Genomic DNA, 19,978 nt, shown 5'->3' with positions numbered 1-19,978 from the left:
GACTAGTCCTTTCCAGCTGCAGCAGTCTACCCAGTGGTAGGAATGGAGGCTGGGTTTCTGTAATGACCGCCTCTGCATGCCCTCTCCAAAGTAGCCAGTTTCCTCTGGTCAGCCGCTCCATACCGGGTTCACAGCAACCAGCAGGAAGTTTACAGCCACCAGTCAACCCAAAGCGTACTTGTCTTTGTTCAAGAGGCCAAACAGCCTTTGTTGAACTGCAACAAAGAACAAGCTCTAAAACAGTCTCAGGACTGCTTAGTGCCACCATAGGTCTGAGTACTGTGCAGAAAACAAAAGTCTCACAGACTACTTCTATACAGCTATGGCACGATGACAATAATCAGGCCACATTAAAAGCTATTGTTTGTGGAAATGATTTTTTTTTCAAAATGTACCTGTCTTATTTCTACTTTGTTTTCTGCTACAGGCCAGTGGCGAGGTCAAAACGCAGATGCATATCTGATTTGTGTTTTTCTTGGCTGACTGCAGGCTTATTAGCATGCTGTGTGGATCTCCTTGTAATTCCCCTGTGGTGGAGGTCGACTATGTGTGTGTGCCCTGCCCCGCAAAAGCAATTCAGTTTGTGTACATTAGATGATGTTTGGGCTCAGTTTATATGCCAAAGCCACACATTTGGGACTGAATTAAGTCAGTTAATTTCAACAATGGCTTTATGTTTTGTTGACTCTGTGTGGAGTGTACATAGCAAATCAACCTCATTGAATTGTATGGTTCACTGTAATAGAAGCTGTCGCTCAACACAAATCTTCCCTTTTAACTATAGCTTGTGCTGTTCCTACAGTGTGGTTATTACAGAGCAGCTGCTGTTAAAGAGGGAAATAATTGTGAAAAGGGCCATGAGAAAATGCTTAACTTGTGTTGGCTCAGCATATTTCTGTGCCGGTTTCTGCTGATGACTCTGTGTCTAGCCCCTGCAGCCTGTCTTTAACTCCACCATGCTATAGATGAATTGGCACTTTGATGTAGTGATGCATAAATGGCTATGGAAAACGCAGCATGCAGTGGGCACTAACTCAACTTGAAAGCAAACCATGTGTTGTTTGTGTGCGAGTGTGTTTGTTGGACAGACATGGCGCATATAGGGAGGGATGTGAGTCACCCTATTTCATGTAGTAAACACTGAATCGACCCACGCAGAGCCTCCCATCTTTCATGTGTCCCTGCTGTAAGACGTTTTATATCACTCACTAAATCATCTGTCAGTCTCACAGGCCTTACAAACCATTTGGCAGTAAGTGAATTTGTTTTTGGAGGAGCACAGAGCTCCCATCAGAAAAGGAAACTATAAGTGTGCTCAACTCCACTGATAAGACTTGTTCGCTCACCTCCAGCACACAAGATAAATCACTCAGGAGTTTGGTGCCTATTCAATATTTCAAGGTTGTGCGTGTTCTTTTAAATACAGGGAGACAAAGGTTCAAGAAAAGATCTACTCAACAAACAGTTTATAAAAATGCTTTTAAAAAAGCAGCTTGAATTAAACCTTATTGTGCAAACCTCTTAACATGTTTCACCCGAGCAGTAGAGGGCGTGTTGCCACAACAGTACCGGCCTTGACCCGGAGTTCTACTGTGTGACATCAGCTCACTCTCTGCTAGACTGAATCAATACCACGAACAAAGAAGCTTCAGAACATCATCTCCCCCTGACCCTGGCTATGACAAACACACAAACAAACACATTTACACTCAAATTCCTTTGGTGACATATTGATCCGTCTCTCTCTGACAGAGTCCTTCAGGTTGAATGTGTGACACCTTGGCAGGAAACTCACTGCTTTATAAAGGAGAATGGGGGGCGACCCAGATTGGTCTCATTTTAGAGCATCAGTCACACTCAAGCTTGTGGTTTATAGTTCGGGAGGTGACAGTATGTCTGCCACAGGAAGTGGTTTGTTGACTCTGTCCTAACAGCTTCATGCCTGATGCTAGGGAGGGAGAGTGTGATGTCTTAAACTGTCCACAAGATGACACTGTGGGACTCACAAAGTACCTCATTGTTGCTGATGGTACTTTTATCTGCCATTATTTAAATAAAATGTTGTTTTCCTCTACAATGACATGGGTTTCCAGCCAGAGAAAGCGGCTGCATTTACTATGAATTTATGAGTACATTCTGTTCACCGCATGCAGCAACCCACATCCAATTTCTCAAGCTAATTCCAGCTTTTAAAAAATGGCTTCTCAGCAATTTAATATCTCACATCCATAAAGTTGGATGACACATGAGACAGATTTAAAAAAGGATGATCAGTATTGGTGCATTTAGTCCCTGGTACAGGTCAAGCTCCAAAAACCATGGATCCTACATTTCCCATAAATGTAACCAATAGCATTGTTTTTGTCATAGCCTCCTTGCCTGGTAAATGTCTGAAGCGTAGCCTCTCTTTCATAAATCTGATAAAAGAGAGCCCAGGCTGAGATTACCCTGATGACATCACAAGTCGTATTCATTTACACAGACTTGGCCATGCTCCTTGTGACAAATAAGTTGATCTTCATATGCAAAATTGGTGGAGTTCTCCTTTAAGAAGGTACCACATAGACACTGCCTCATTACATCAATCAGTCATTTCATGTTTGTGACAAGTAATATACCTACTAAATTTGTTGATGGTGTATATAACAGTTAATTATGCAATGAAACTCAGAGGAATGAGTGAAATAAAAAAGAGCTAAGGATATTACTATTTGTTGTTCTCGAGGTACTCAGTTGTATAATGGCAATATTTGACTGCCCATGGGGCTTAAAAAATGCAGACACAAGATGTTAACATTTTGACAACAACATTTTGACAAACACCACACACTGAGAATATTTAATACGCTTAATAAAGCGTAGCTTATTCTGATTGCCAGAATAAACAGCCACCTTGTTGTAACCTGTAATAAGTCATCTGTGTTGATGACTTACTATCTTTAATGGCTGCTCATTATAATACATACTGATTAAAAGATTGTTGTGTTTGCATTTTACTTTTTACCCACATGTTTACCTTAAACCAAATTATTAATTAAATAATTCCTTTTCAGGCTCTACTTTAAAGATATCAGGATAACCTGATGTAGTTCAGTGCCTAATTTAAAATAAACTAATTTAGATTAAATTGTACTGTGGTAGTTTTCAACTGACCAATTTCAGACTTTGTGGTTTGGGTCCCAAAACCTGCTTCTCTTCTCTTTGAGGGGAGGCCAAAGTATTCTGGGAGCTCAGGATCAAACCTCTACTCTTCCCCCTCCTCATCAGTGAAAAACAGAACCAGCGCTCATGTACTCAGTATGAAGATGATGGACCCTCTTCAGCTGAATCCCCTGCATCAGCCAGGTCAAACTAGAGAGTTTTACTCTTTTTACTTCTTTGGCCAATCAGAGTTGCTCTTTCACTCAAGGGACCAATTAGAGAAGTATCAGTCCATTCAGTAAGAGTTATGTTACTGAAAGGGAAGTAAATCCAGGAGATGGCTTCTTTACACCAACATCACATCACTAACACACTCCGTGGCCAACCAGCTGTGGTCGGAATGTATCGGAGACCAGTGGACCAAATATAGTATCTCTGAGCAGCCTGAAGCTGCAGTGCTTTACAACCACTAGCCATTTTTCAAACAGCTTTGAGCCAAAGACAGCAGTCCTGCCACATTTTAGCCATTCACATGAGAGATGTCAGCCAATGGCGGTGGATCTGCTAATATTTTAAATAAAAATGATCATTAGTATTTTTTTCTGCTCCAACTGAATTACAAAGAGAAAAACAGAAAATAGCTAAGTTTGTTTCAGTCAGCATTCCTCTACTTTCTAGTTTCATCACATGATTTACAAGACTGAAAATAATGAGTTAATGATTACTCATTTATGGTATAATATTCATCACAAAACTATCACTCATGCATAATATCACGATGCATATACTGTGCAACGCTGTAATGCACGTGTGGTAAAAATGCTCTAAAGTAAGAAGAAAAATCTAAATCAAATTAACATTTGGTGTGACCCCCTTTGCCTTAAAAGTAACAAATTTCTAGGTACACTCGTACAAAGTCAGGGATTTGTAAGCATATCATCAAGTGTATGATTAAACAATTATACTAAACAGGTGCTAACGATCAACAATTCAATATTTAGGTTGAAACAGAATCTTTACCCGAAACAGAAACAGCTGTGTAGGAGGAATCCAACTGCGTGAGGAACAGCCAAACTCAGCTAACAAGGTGAGGCTGCAGAAGACAGTTTACTGTCAAAAGTCACACCGTGACAAGACTGAGCACAGCAACAAGACACAAGGTGGTTATACTGCTTCAGCAAGGTCTCTCCCAGGCAGAAATTTCAAGCTAGACAGGGGTTTCCAGATACGCTGTTGAAGCTCGTAGATGCAGTGGTCAGCCAAAGAAACTCACTTCAGCAAATAAAAGACTACTCATGCTTACTTCCCTTCATGATCGGATTATGTCCAGCAGTCCAATCAGCTCAGTCACCTCCGACATGGAAACAAGGCCAAGTGACTCAAGTATGCACGGAAACACCGGAACTGGGGTGCAGAAAAATGGCAGCAGGTGCTCTGGACTGAAACTGAAAATTTGAAATATTGGATGCAGCGTAAGGGAGTTTGTTCGCCGGCGGGCTGGAGAGCGGTACAATAGTGAGGGTCTGCAGGTAACAGTGAAGCAGTTTAGGCGCCACATTTCAGCAAACGAAGTTGGGGGTTGGACGAAATGAATGGTCTCCTCAGTGCTGAGAAGTACAGGCAGATACTTCTTCATCATGCCAAAACCATCTGGGAGGCATCTGATTGGCCCAAATGTTTTCTACAGCATGACTGGGATTACATGAAGAGAGAGGAAAAGCAACTGAGGCTGCCTAAATCCACAGAACTGTGGGTAGATCTCCAATTTGTTTGGGCCAACCTACCTGCTGCTGCTTTGAAAACTATGTTCACTTGAACCTAGAAGAATTGATGCTGTTTTGAAGGCAAAGGGTGGTCACACCAAATATAGATTTGATTTAGATTTTTCTTTTTTCACTCAATTTGCATTTTGTTAACTGATAAATATAATCTATTAACATGTCTATTTTTGAAAGAATTCTTTCTTTACAGCATTTTTCCAAACCTGCCTAAGTCTCTAGAACAGCATTGATTATTATATGGGTAGGGAGAAATTCAATTTGTGAGGTCAAATCAAACCACATACAATTGACATATGGATGTCAAATGTCTGTGACTTCATAAATATTTATGAAGCAGGTTGTGCATTCAGAAATGTGTCAGGAAATTTCGATTTACATATGGCGGTTACACAGGAATTTATTTATAGACACAGTGATATTGATTTTCACAAAATGTGCCTGATCCCCCTTTGCATTTGTATGACTTCTAATGTGGTGCATGTGTTTGTATTGTTGCATGCAAAAATAATTTAGCCTTGAGACGCAGCCTCACACAAAGGATTTTGTTAAAGAAGAAGCTTGCGCACTGGTAGTTGTAAATTCAGTCCACATCATTTGAAGTGCAAGTGCTATTATCCAAGGTCCACAACCTTCTGTGTCCATGAATTTATATAACATTCAGAACTAATAAATCAATAGCTTGGCTACAACCTATTTGACATTTTATATGTAAGAGTAATACTATCACAACTGGTATAGTAAAGCAAGGATAGATTGTCTGATGTCCTCTTAAAAATTCTCAATACTCCTTTTGTAGGTTGCCAAAGTAACACTCTCCCCCTCCCTCCACTACTCCTTTAAGGCAACTTCAGAGCATCAATATTTAACTTGACATTGTCAAATCTAAAAAAAGAAATGGTGCTGAAAGGAAGGTAGAGCTTTGAAGCATGTTTGCCTGTAGACCCGTGCTGCACACATGACTGATTTCCTCTCTGACTTTGATGACAACACAGACACACAGTGGGGACTGCAGGGTCATGACACACACACACACACACACACACACACACACACACACCGGTCATTGCTGTGCTCTTACAACCAGTGCATCGATTCACCACAGGTTTCGTGGTGAGATTGCTCTCTCGTGGTACTTGCTGTTGAAAGGTGTGTGGTGGTGTGTAAGTCCATCAGCAACTTACAGTTTGGGGAAACCACAGTGTTGCAGGGGACCTCTTCATCTCAATTATGGCATCCACTTGCTCTGTGCCACCTCTCATTGGTTGGTCCCATTACATTCTTGAATGCATGCAGTGATCATGCTGTGCTGACTATATACCACAAAGCCCATCAACAACAAGTTCTTTGTGAACTACATGTTTCTTGTCTGTTCACCATCCCCTTGACCATTACATCCTTCTGTTCTCTACTCTGCACAGTCTAAGAGGGAGCAACCGGCCAACAGGAGTCCAACGCCCAACAAGTCCTCCAAATTAAACGACAAAATACATTGTTTGTCCATGCGCTCCCGAACAGCACATATGCATTTTCTGATTAGCAGGACACCATAATTGAATTGAATGCCTTTTAAAACCATTACAAATCAAACAGTGACTCACTATCGCCTCTCGGGAAACAAGTGGTATTACAAGACAAGATGGGCCGTGGCTAGCTGGTTAGCATACTAACTTCAGTAGATATCTCTGCAACACAATACATAGACGTCTATGACATGATGTCAGAACTGTTCACATTCTGTTGATTTTTTTAATGTTTAAAACTAAAATTGTTTTTTTCTTACACATTGCACCTTTAAGGTTAGGGGACCTTCGTCGTCATGGTTGCAATAGTAACCACTTGATTATGGTTAGGGAATTATAGGGGCCATGATTAAAAGAAAGCCACGTTGACTGTTGGTAGAAAACGGGAAGTCAAAGTCCCACTTTGTCGAACCCCTCCATGCGCCCTGACCTCTTCCTTATGCAGACTTTACTTTGCACCTAATGGACAGGAGTCATACTTACTACAGTTGCAAGAGGGCTTTGCCACTTGAATGTAAACATTTGTGGTTTTGGGGCATTTACTGAAATGTCTGAGGCTGTTTTTTCTTGGGTCTCCTGAGACCACCCAGAGGGCCAAGCGTGTAGTCACACACACATGGAGGTTATCATGGTTGTGGACTTCCTTTTTCACTGGGTGCCATATGCCAATGTTGCAAGGTACCAGCTGTTTCTGACACTGCTTTGCCTCTCTGCGAAAGAGCTCAGCTCGCTACAATCCTCGGATCTACACCTGCGTGAAGTAGTTTCGCCACTGTGTGACGACCTCGCTGTGATGTGGAGGAAGCATTATCTGTGTCCTCCAGCCTCCAGTGTGCCCTCCATCAAACGGACTCAAAACACCTGCCTTCATATTTAAAGCAATGCCTTCATTTATGAGAGTGACAAAAATTAAAGCACACTTCTTTTGCAGACTCAGTACGGATATAACAATGACTTTCCCCATTGTTATTTTTGGGTAAGAAAAACTGAATGTCTACAATTTGTAACATATTCCAAAGGAAGATTTTAATAAAAACACTGACCACAAGGTCTGGATAGTATCTCCATTTTGAAATAACCATGACTGAACGACAGCACACAAAGTTTGAAATGAATCATTCAACAGTGCAACAGGCAAAGACGACATTTCCGCATGCATTTCTTAGGACAGTATAACTATTTTATTGGCTCAGTCTGAGGCAGCTTCCAGAGTGCCATTTTTTCCCTTAAAAGTGAATGAGTCACTCTTAAAACTGCATTATTCTTACCATGAGGTGTACTGTAATTTGCCTTTGATCAGGAGCACTGTATGCATGAAAAAAAAAGCAATACACTTGAATATGCACACCACACGCAGCACAAGTCGGGGATTTGCTTCTTTACCCGTTAGACAGCAATACATGCACACATTTCACCAGAGGAGGGAAGCCAGGAGGAACGACACCTATGAGGCAGGCAAAAGTTCAGTGTCTTGACAGCTCTAAAGTAGTGGCTACAGCGGTCATTGTGGGGACATAAAACCTCGATCGAGACCACCATCAAGTCATGAGTCACTTCTACTGGATGCAACTTTCCTCTAAGTGTTTCCATTGGACAAAGTCAGATTTATTTTACCACTTGCCAAGCATTGTCGCATCTGTATGGCAGCAACACCTGTACACTACCTGATTATAGTTACCGTATTAAACAGCCCCTTTTCACTGACATTTTTACATGTCACAGTGGGAAGAGCACTTGGTTTGAGGGTCCTGTGGTGGGCATGCTGGCTCATTCTCATAGGTTATTTGGGAGTTTAAGTAGGACAGAGCCATCATTTAAAGTAATACCAGTGGTTTTCCCATTATGACAATTCAAAATGCAGTGAAAAAGGGCAAGAAGCTGTAGGCGCAACATTGATATAAAAGGACATGAGTAACATTACCATTAATTTGAAGTTGTATTTCTGGCGACTTGATGAATGTTCATTAGTCACTCTTCTTTTGGCCTCCACGGGGTATATATATGTGTCTTTTAGCAAAATGCTTTTCTGTGTACACCTGCTAGATGCTAAATCTGTCTGTCTGCTGTTTGGTGCTGGCCAGGTGTTGTAGCTGGTTTCTAATTAGCACTAATACAAAGTTGGCCTACAGCTGAGGCTGATGGGAATGTCATGAGTTGAATTATTATGACTCATTTTTAGAGGAACATGAATGGTTGTACCAAATGTCATTGCAAGCCATCCAGTAGTGAGATAACTGCATTTGAAGCAAAAAATATGAAGCCACTGGCAGCACAAAAGCATAAATAAAATTCATCATCAGAGTAGCCTAATCTTTTCCCAATAGCTGTTAATATATTTCACTCATAACAATAATGACAACCTTATGGTAGAAATAAATGAGGGGATCACCAAAGTCAGTAGGCTGGATGTCACAATTACTTGGTAATCCATCCAGTAGTTGAGACATTTCAGTCTGAACCAAAGATGGTGGACAGAGGTGTGAATCGAATGATAAAAAAAATGCTCTGATGAGAGTATTAGGTAAAATGTCTCTTATTTGTTTAAACTGTGGAGATTTGAATCAAGCACAATACGACAAGCTGTTAGGGGAAATTAAACAATCAGTTATTTGTGGATTTTGAAAGGTATGCCAAAGATATTCTATCAAGTTTACATTGGGATTAAATAAAAGATTTGGATGGCTCCAACTAAAGCAAGAAAAGGCACAATTTAATTAAAAATGACTGACTTTAATCTTATGAGACACAGTGTATTTGGATTTCTGGAACAGGTGCTGATGGATTAGTGTGACAACTGCAAGAGGTTGCAGCCATTTTTCTTCTTAATAAAACCATCCACCACAATAGCCTCAAGCGCCATGTACATGCACCATATCCTACTGAGTGCTGTTTCTGTAACCATGATAAGAAAAACACACACTGCATGAAATGCCCTTTGAACAGCCACAACACATTCCTCCACCACACCCCTCTCTCCCTGAGAAGGCCGATTTCCATGCACTGCCGAGCATGAGACAGAAACAGCATTAGGACAAAGAATGACAGCAGCATGGATGCCCAGCAGTGGGAACTACAACAGCCTTGTTATAAAGGATGCTGAGCTTCCTGTGAGAAAAGTAACTCCAACATTTAGACGCTTTCTCCCTCTCTTTAGTGAACGCTTCTTGAAATCTAAAAATAACCCTGCACTTGTTTTCTTTTCATTTACTTTCCTCCCTCAGCCTTGTTTACGTGACTACAACTCTTGTCTGCTCCAGTCAGTTTGAGGAAAGAGCCTGTTGAATCGGTGTTTCCATGGCAACGGGGGGCAGAGGGTCTCCAAGGTCTGAGCAAGAGCACCTGGAGCCAAGCTGATGGTAGAATGGAGGTATGACCCGGCGGGCTGTTGCCGCGCTGGGCTGTAGTCATGTTATTTCATTACCGTCCCTTCCTCCTGCCTGGCACTGACATGATAAATTGTCACCAGACACGGGTTGTTAATCATTTCTGGGGTCACACAAGCAATAAAACATGGAGCTCTGTTCTTGCATTTGATGATGGGAAGGAGTGGAGTATGTCCTGATAAAGAGGGAGAGAGAGATTTAAAGAGAGGGGAGGAGAGTGTTTCGCTGCTGGAAAGTGGATTGCATCCATTATTTAGGAGCTGCTTCCCCCTTCACTGTGAGAGAGGAGCGAGAACAGAAAAGTGTTTGCAGGATACAAACATCTCCTCTATGTCTCTTTGTCCTGAAAAAGACCCCTTTCTCACATGAGTAAAAAATGGACTTCGTTAAATACTATAAAATTAAAATATATATAATTATGGGTATTAATTTAATTTGTAATCAATAATCTAAATGAGGCATGTGTGAGAACGCATGTGTTACATACTAGCGCATGCAGCAAGATCCATTAAAGTAGTCATGTAAAAACACTTTCAGATCATTGGATCAAAAGGAGTAAAATGCATTGAGGCCCTGTTGAATTGCAGAGAAACTGGGCCAAAAAAAGCTCTGACACGTTTGATCATGACGCTTCATCTCTGCTTCCCATTTCGTCTTATGAGCTGCAGATTGTGTCTACAGGGTAATCTTGAATGCACTTTTGAACATATGGTATTAAGTAACTTAGCATGTGCTACAGTAACTGGAAGAAACTTCATGATGTAAGCTCAGAAAATCTTTACAGTTATCCTCCCCCTCCCCCCGACCAACAAATCTTTTGACAGATACAGGCAGAGGAGGAAGGGAAGGTGCTGAGGACAACAGGAGAAATAGGGCACAGAAACGGCACAAAGTAAGTAGTGAGAGGAGGAGTGGAGGAACATTTTTTAAGACTGTTCTATCCAGGCTTTGAAGTTGTGAAAGGATGGAAGCTCTTTGCTTTACTTTTCTTCAAAGACTTCATTTCCACACACACACACACACACACTTTTGGGAGGCCTGGGATAACAATGTCAGCCTCCTCACTCTTTTGTCTTTGGTTTGCCCAAATAATGAGAGCTCTGTACTCTACAGAGTCCTACGATACAATTTCTACCTGCCACCCAATATCTGCCTCACTATGACACTTACACTACATCTTTCTATTGTTAAACCAGGAACTTCAATGACTCAAAACGATTCCAACGTCTGTAATAACCAAAGAAACTGAACCGTAACAACCACATTCTTGTTCATTTGTTGAATATATTATTTTATTTGAACATCATCATCATCAGCATCATCATAGTTTAACTTTTAATTTTCCCTTCATTCATTTAAAATGATCACCTCTGAATGTACACATACTGCAAACTGTCAAAAATATACAAACAAATGCAGGCTTGTGCTATAGTCTGGTCAAATGTCTAAAAAACAGTGGCACTGGGGGAGAGAAAGAGAGAGAGAAAGAAAGAGAGCGAGCAAGAGAATAAAGGCAGAGAGAGAGAGAGAGAGAGAGAGAGAGAGAGAGAGAGAGAGAGAGAGAGAGAGAGAGAGAGAGAGAGAGAGAGAGAGAGAGAGAGAGAGAGAGAGAGAGAGAGAGAAACATTGAATCCGGTAAAGACATGCACAGCATCATCGTGAGCACCGGTGATCCAGGTGCTCGGTACTTCCATGGGATCCTCGTGGAAAAGTACATACATTTCATCATCTGACAGTGCGGCACAAAATGCCAGTCACATATCAAATCAAAAACAAAATGTCGCTCATTAATGGAACTGTTAGGCACATCATTGTTTTTTATGGTTTTACATTTTCTGGAAAAGTCTGAGTTACTGTAAATGTAGAATGCTTAACCAAAAACAAGAAGAAGAAAAAAAGAAACATACAATAAAAAACAAACAAAAAAAAACAAACACTTAAAAGTCGTTTTGGAATCAATGTTTGTTAGTAACTCAACATTGTTAAGTGTGTGTGTATGCGTGTATGTTTTATGTCTAGTGTGTGTATCTCTGTGTATCTAACTGGGTGCATTTCTGTAGAACCAAGTGGTAATGGGAGTGAGTACTTGAGGTGTTTTGTGGATAGAGGCTGTGATTGGCTGTCAGCCGTCCAGTCAGATGCTCAGGTCTTTGGGGTTATCCTTGTAGGTCTTCTTGGGCTCAGGGAGCGTTGGCTTGGATGAGCGACTGGTGTCGGTCTTGAGCGCCCTGAAGTACTCTCTCACCTTAGCCTCTACCAAATAGTCATCGTCCTCTTCGTCCTCCGAGTCATCCCTTCTGGAGCTCCTGACTGGGGAAATATCTCGTCCAAGGCTGCGTGTACGGTACTGTGGCTCGGGGGTACTACCTCGACTGGCGTAGCGCCCATCCCTCACCGTCCTCTCAGGTGAGCGCCCCCTCAACAACGAGCTGTACTTCTTATAGGCTGAATCGGAGTCAGGGGTGCGCACTCTGGGCAAGGTGATGTCTCTGTAGGCGTCTCTCTGGTTGCGGGATGCCAGGTCACTCAGCAGGCCGTTCCCCCTGTAGGCTGTCTCCATGGTGTAGGCTTTCATCAGCAGACTGTCCTCCCCATGCAGGCGCTCCTCCCTGTGCAGCGTTGAAAATGTGGCCTCCCTGTTCAGGCGGTCCAGGGCTGGGGGCTCACGGAGGATGCTGTCCTCAGAAGGGAGGCTGAGTTCAGGAGTCTTGGGTGGCTCCTTCAATACGGCCTCATCCCCGTTGGGCTTCTCCATGCTGCGGGTCTGTCTCTCTGGGGAGGTGTACCGGCGGTAGGGGTCTGATGAGTGGGCGTGACGTCTGGTGGGGGAGTGGTACCGAGAGCGATGGGGGGACCTGTGGCGGTGAGGCGAGCGGTGAGGCGAACGGTGGCGTGAGCGGTAAGGAGAGCGGTAGGGCGAGCGGTGGCGGTTATGAGAGGAGGAGTGTTGACCGTGGTGTCTCTCAGGTGAGCGGCCGTGACGGTGTTGTCTGTGATGGCCATCCAGGGTGTTTTCTGCACTGCGTGACCGGCCGTGCCCCTTGTCAGGCGAACGGTGGCGGCGGCGGCGGTGCCCGCTAGAATGGTGACGGTGGCCGTCACTTCCCTTGCCATCCTTGGACTTGTCCGTCCCTGTGGACTTTCTCCCCTTGTGTTTTCTCTTATTGGGAGAGCGGTGGCGGTGGTTGGAATGATGGTGCTTGCCGGTGCCGGTAGAGTGGCGGGTCGGCTCCTTCTTGCTCCGGGATGATTGTTGGGGTTCTGGTGGGTAGCTTGACTCCAATGGCGCGTTGGTTGAGGGCATGGCGCTCACTTCCGCAGCGTTTTGTAACCCTGAGGCTGGGTTGGCTGCGATGCTGTTGTCGGGGCTGCCGTCTGCAACACAGTGTGACAGACGAGGGCAGGGGTATCAAACATGCATCTAGACTCTAAAAGCTCCTATCTGCTTTCACATTAATCATGCTAAATAACTCAGACATGAAGATTAGAACATTTCCAATGGAAGCCATTCTGATGTTAATGCCAGCAAAGACGGCTCGATGGCACATCCAATGGGTGAAACAGTAGTGTAGCTTACACATGACAATAAAAGGCAGTGACACAAAGGCAGCCATTGCTTGAAGAGACTTGTTACCAACAACAAAGGTCTAGCTGGGGTCATCTCTCTGAAGCAGAAGAGGACTTCGCTGGTCGGCCAACTGGACTGGAGGCTGGTTACAGTCAGTGCCAACGTGCTGCATGTTGATGATGCTGCTTGATTGAACTGATTAGCCATGCTCTTTCATGCACTGCCATGATGCCAGACACTTTTTTAATGTTTAAAGCAAATAAAATGCTCAAGATGAGATCCAAAAACTATTGCTGTATTGCTGTAACAATGTGTGCGGTATAGGCGGCAAGACATGGAGAATTTATTAGGAAATTCACCCTGATAGTCTAGTAATCGTCTACATAAGCAGCCACCCCAATGCTTAGTTCCTTATCAGGTTCTTAAGATTAATCCTTACAGTTTTTCTACTCAGTTCTACTCTAAATACGTCTTCAGGTCTGCATTTTAAGGAAAGACTACAAACTGCACAAACTACAGCAGAAAACTACTAATAACAAAGAGGGTGTCCTCTGATGGTCTAAAGTAGTGTGAATTTTAAGCTATTAAAATTTTAAGCTACACTCATTTCACCTTTAGACTCGTTGCTCAAAGGTTAAACGCAACTGGCGCAGATGTATGCATAAAGTATCCATAACAGCGGCTACGGCAGTACTGGCAATGCATTTTGGATGAATGGATTTGTACGCATGGATTAGAGCACTGGCATGGGTGAGTTGAGGCCACACCACACAGATCAAGATGGAGAAAAAGAGAGACAAAGAAAAAGAAAGACAGGAAGTGGGAGGGAGAGCCAGACGACAGGGGAGGACAGTTACAAACCGTGGTCTGATTTTGGAGGACAGAGGCCTCCCCCATCTTGTCATTTCTCATACATGCAGTGAGATGGGAAGCGACCATCCCTGAAGGAAGACAAGAGCCCAGCGCAATACGGGAAGAAAAAAAAAAAGAAAAAAAGACAAAAGCACAGGGTTTAGATCGCTTGGAACCAACTTGAAGAAAGAAAAGGAGAATTATTGTGTTGATTTTCAATGAAAAAAAAAAAGTGTTTATTTGATCATTGAGTCATTCAGAATAAAGAGACAGTCCAGGAAATTGCCCTCACCCTTCAGTGGAAACCATCAGTTACAGAGAAAAGTCCTCAAACCAAGCGCACACGCACTCAGACACAATAACCCACACATACCTAAACATGTGGACACAGAAGCAGCAGAAACCCAAACCCAAAAAATAAAGACAGTGAGAGTTGCACACCCACAACAACGGCGTATGAAGCAGTTTTACATTGCTGACAGAAATCAAAAGGAATACTGGCAAGACTGTCAAAGGTTGTGCCAACTAAAAAAGTACAAACAATGATCCAAAATATACAAGTTCACATGATGTCATATAGGTGCAGGTTAAGACGGCACATTCTTAGCGCAAATAAAATTACATTGATGAACTTTTCAGGCAGGCAAATGAATCTCCACTTTAAAAAAAAGTAACAAAAATCCCCCCAAAACATTAATGATGACTCGTGACTATCAATCAAAACAGGTCAATACGATAAAAACAAGAAACGCTCCATAAATATTATGGAAAATAGACAACAGAAGGGAGAAAAAAAAAAAGACAAGTTCATGCAGCAATAGACTTTTATCCATTAATATGTGGCTTCGACTCACGGCTCTGTACATGGAACAAAAATACTTGCCTCTATTCTTTTAATCACTGTACAAAACGTCTATATAATTGGAGCAACTCTTTTTTTGAATGGGGATGGGTGGAGTTCCTATCGTCACAGCTTTTGAATGACATTAACAGTGGGTGCAAATAAAATCCATGGATTAGTGAGTAATGTCAAGCACAGTATAGTGAGATGTTCTCTCTTCGCAATACAGTTCTCACTCAAAGAGTTCAGTAGCTTACATTCACCTTCAATAAATATCATAAATACGCTTGTGTCACGTCCTAACCAAAGCTGCGAGATGTCCGACATTATCGTGGGATGCATGAGTTTTCTTTTCCTCTTAACGCTAGATGAGGATTTGGAGCACTCAATATTACTTCTTACCCACAAGAAACATTGATTTTTACTACTCTGGTCATTCAAACCACCCTGTAAACAGTTTCTGATTTCATGTGGCACTGACATCAGACCCACCACCTTTCTGTAAAGTCCCAGCAGAGTGCTTTTGCTCAGTGGCCAGAAGGTGAAAAGTGACAGCTGGATGACATGGAAACAGAGAGCAGGTGACAGCAGGAGGGGGTAACAGCACCCACAGGAGCACCTCCACCCCTGCTCCCCTCAAAATCCCAAAGCCCAGGAGTGACCTCCACCAGAAAGACACCCAAGACAAACCAACCCCCTCCCTGTCCCTGGTGGGTTTGTCCCATGGATGGGTGAAGGGTCCTGGGAGGGCAATACAGTTATTTCCCCTTCGACCCACAATCGTCCACTGGGCGTCCCCCAGGCTCAGGGTGTGAAGATGGGGGAGAAGGGAATGTTTTCGTAGATTGACCCACCATATTCAGGCACAGAGCCATCACCCCTCTTGAGCACCAGATGGGCGTTCCGGCCTCCACTCTTGATGAGCTCAATGGCCCGCGCGTGCTTCATGCCCTTGGTGCTCTCGCCATTGATCTCAAGGATTTCATCGCCGACCTGTGGAAAGGAAGAAGACCGGGAAGGAAAGGTGGGAGGCAGAGAGGAGAGACAGAGTTACAGGTGAAGATAGAGAGGGAGAACGGGGTAAATCAGAGGGGAAAGGGAGAAATAGCAAAAACCAGAAAAAGGAGAGGAGACAGCAGTGCAAGACAGAATGCGGAAAACAAGTGACAGTGGGGAAAGAAAGTACACAAGAGGAAAGATGAGAGGCACGAACGTTCAAAGAGACACAATGACAGCAGAAAAGAAGGAAAGGGAGGACAGATTGAGCAGAAGTTACATATCACTCTCAACTCTGAACACTCTGATCTGTAAACCGCACAGTAGAAACATTTTTTTTTCAAAATCAACAGTTTCCAGAGAGGGCAAATTGCATCGAAAAGCAGCAACTGAGACACAGAGAGAGGAAACTGAGGAAATCAGGAGCCAGAAGAAACACTTTTTGCTTCCCGATTCTTTGCCTCCACGCCTCAGGTTATCCGTCAGTGCTGTCTGCGCCGAGGGAATACCTCTCTGGCAGAATATGGATCTCTCACTGACACCTCTCTCTGCCTCACAGAGCTGCTACTATTAATATCTCTGCTAACAAGGTGCACAAACATACATGTATGTATTCATATAAGCATGTACAAGTGCATACAAATACATGCACACCCTACACACTTCCTAACTCTAGCATAATAACAGATATCAAAAACTCCCTTATAGCTCTCACATGCATACACAGTCAGCGAACAGGCTGCGTATGTCTCCCATGCAAAGAGGGGAGAATCCATTAACCCTGCGGGGACGTGCTACTGGTTTACGCAATTAATCAAAATAAAGGTTAAATATAACAGATTCATGACAGCTTCTGTAGCATGTATGAATGGCACTTTACAACTTGTAGAGACACGTTCATTAATAAAAAATGGACATGTTCTGCCAGCAGGTATGCGCCATGACTCTGCAATGTTTGTGTGCCTTGTGTTTTGATACTGCACTCACTCAATGTGCCCTAGCCTGTAGGCGACCGTGTTTATATTCAGCAAAGTTTAGTTTGCAGTAATTGGGGGTACATTGTGCGATAACATAATTTTGATTAGTGTAAAGTTTATGTGGGAGTATAATCACGTCTCTCACACAGCTCATTCATACTGGAATCCTACTATTCTTCATTTACTTCATTCCTTTTCAAGGGACTTAAATATTTTCTAAATCAAAACAATATTAAAAAATACTACAGAGAATTAGTATTGCCCTTCCACAAAGTTGAAGACTTGTGAGAGACATCATTAGGGGTTATTTTTTCAAACTTTAGAAAACTCCTCCAGGACAGAATATATTATACAACTGTTTTCAGAGGCTGGGTATTACTTCCTAGAACAGGAGTGCCACTTTAAAAAAAACAAACTCTTCGGATATGAAAGTTGCAAAGAAAACAAAGCATCTTCTATTTGTCTAAATGGGGCCTAATAATTGGAAACATTTGATGATTTTTGGTGTGTGAATGCAGTTAGTACACTGTTTCTTTACCCTCATATTTCCGTTGCGGACAGCTGCTCCGTCCTCAGCAAGCCTCAGCACGTACAGGTCCATGTTGTATTCTCTTCCTCCCCGCAGGCTGAAGCCAAAGCCTTTGTTGTCTCGCTCCAGGTCCACTGAGTAGAACTCAGCATCCTGATGAAAACAGACCACACACACACACACACACATACACACACACGGAAAGAGAGGGAGAGAGAAAGACACATTTGCATCAAGGTTTGTGATTCAGATTTGAAGTGTGTGTCTGTCCTTTGAAGTGGGCTTCTATTTCAGGAGCATGGGACAAATGCCACCTTCAGGAAAGTCACACCTTTTTAATAGGTGTGCCAGACCCTCTGAATGTATGTGTGTGTATGTGTGTGTACATGCATATGCTCAGGTGTAAGGATGCTGAATTATTGATGCCTTGGGCTCTGGATGGACAAAGAGAAAGGATACAGGCAGAGAGGGAGTGGGGATGGGTGGGGGGGCACCACAAGGACAGGCAGACAGCCACAGCAGCTCCTGTCTTCACGCCCTCCTAATCTCCTCTGCTGAGGGATCAATGCTATCTGTGAGAGCAATCTCCACACCGCCAGATTAATTCAGCAGCGAACACAGTGGACTGAGGGGTTACTTTGCAAAGCAGACAGGCTTTCCTTAATGCATGGACTCTGATAACGGCAGCAGGTAGACGTAAAGGGAAAAATAAAAACAGGCACTTTGTTTGTCCTTGGGAAGGTGGGTGGGTGGAATGGTTGATGCACAAAGGGATGGAGGATGAATAGATGTTTGGGTGCTGGTACAAGCTGGATGGATGTATGCAGATTGGAGTGCAGATTGCTGGGGTGCTCGATGGAAACATGAGATGAACGGATGTATGAATGAAGCGACAGGTGAATGGATGATTGGAGTGTCCTTCCTTACCTGAGGTGAGACTTGCTGTGTTGGGGGTTGGGGAGGAGGGGCTTGCGGGGCTTTAAATTCAAACGATTCCTGTTTTGGTTTGGTGTTGAGCCTGAGACAGAAAGAGAGCAGTCAGTGTGAAATGTTTAAGGGTCAATCAGTCAGAGACATAACACATTTTAGGCATTAAATGAGGAATTTAATCTGCACTACTTTTGACACTTCATCTGAAAAACCCAACGTTCTACTGCCTTTTTAAAATGACTATACTTGTTCTGTACAAAACACTCAATTTCCCAGTGTGCCCCTTACCTGGCCTCAGGTGCAGCCTGTTGCTGAGGTGTGTGAGTGGTGGTTATAGTGGCGATCTTCTCCGCATTGGTCAACAAAGATGCATTTGATGACTCTGAGGGAGAGTGAAAAGAAAAAAAGTAATAGTTGTTGAGATATTTCAGTCTAGACCAAAAGGCAGGAACCTGTCTGCCTCATGCAAACATAAAACTCTTCTTGCTAACTGAGTAAATCTTACTGACATTTGCTTTTTCCATGGAGCTCCTAATTTCATACATTAAAATTTCCATAAAAATTACTCCAACAGAAGTGTCCCTGGTGTCCTGGAAGACACTGTGTAATGGAATTAAATCTATATTTCAAATGTGAAACATTTTCATTTTTTAGCGCGAGCGCTGGTGTAGACAAGCGTTAGCCGACCCACAGGGACCACCACTAGCTCCACAGCCTCCAGGCTTCCTCCGCCACCAAGATCTGGGACACCCGAATTATGCGGCGCATTTTCTGTTTCTTTTCCAAAAGGTATACATCTCACTGCAGAATGAAACTCCCTCCTGTCTGCCTGTGAAATGTCAAACAGGAAACATACACACTTGCAGCCTCTAGGGATATAAAAGCTCCCGGTTACTCTGTCTTTTATCTCAACACTGATTCAATCATTTTGTGTTATCAACGAATAATGCTGGGCTGTAACGACATAAACAGAGCATCATTACACCACTCCTGTCGCATAAAGAAATCTTTCTTCTCCTTAACAAGCTAATCTTTCTTGGCCATTTACAGGTATCCTTTATTTGATTACAACTCTCCACTCCACTCTTCTTCTCCTACTGCTATTCCTCTCATGGTCACTCCCCCCAATCTAGTCATCTCCTCCACTTCCACCAGTCTTCTTGGAGCCTCTTGACTTAACTCTTCGATTGTCCATTGTCCATGAGGTACAAAGTTAACTAATAATGCTGCAGCACTGGTGGGGGCAAGCTTAATTTTCAGACTACGTTAATGGATGGGTGTATGCGAGTGTGGATCAACCCCGAACTGTGGTACAAGTTCACAATATTTTCTGTTGCTAATTTCTCCCTTTCACAGCCTCAAATTTGTCCCTGTAAACCCTATTCGCCCCTCCATCTGTTCATTGCATAACCCACTACATCCATTCTGCTGCGTCTCTCCATTTCTCTCTCTGACTGTTT

General features: G+C 43.1%; 1 protein-coding gene and 1 pseudogene across 1 annotated transcript in view; one reads left to right on the top strand and one right to left on the bottom strand.

The window, feature by feature from the left end:
• Positions 1–4,463: 4,463 nt before the first annotated feature.
• LOC119886499 lies at positions 4,464–9,815 on the top strand (annotated as a pseudogene).
• A 1,529-nt stretch (positions 9,816–11,344) lies between these two features.
• Positions 11,345–19,978, bottom strand: part of LOC119886498 (membrane-associated guanylate kinase, WW and PDZ domain-containing protein 1-like) — a 35,061-nt gene continuing 26,427 nt past the window's right edge. Inside the window, exons 4-8 of the mRNA XM_038697274.1 lie at positions 18,807–18,974; positions 18,516–18,606; positions 17,598–17,741; positions 15,941–16,079; positions 11,345–13,200 (exon numbers count right to left, since the gene is read on the bottom strand). Of these exons, the coding sequence (XP_038553202.1) occupies positions 11,960–13,200; positions 15,941–16,079; positions 17,598–17,741; positions 18,516–18,606; positions 18,807–18,974 (1,783 nt within the window). The 3' untranslated portion in view covers positions 11,345–11,959. The remainder of the gene's footprint in view (positions 13,201–15,940; positions 16,080–17,597; positions 17,742–18,515; positions 18,607–18,806; positions 18,975–19,978) is intronic.

Source organism: Micropterus salmoides, unplaced genomic scaffold, assembly GCF_014851395.1.
Source record: "Micropterus salmoides isolate LMB-PRFRI ecotype aquatic unplaced genomic scaffold, ASM1485139v1 Ms_hic_scaffold_4, whole genome shotgun sequence".
In the NCBI taxonomy this organism is placed as follows: Eukaryota; Metazoa; Chordata; class Actinopteri; order Centrarchiformes; family Centrarchidae; genus Micropterus; species Micropterus salmoides.
The sequence above is the reverse complement of the archived record's forward strand: the minus strand, read 5'-3'. Positions and strand labels throughout refer to the sequence as shown.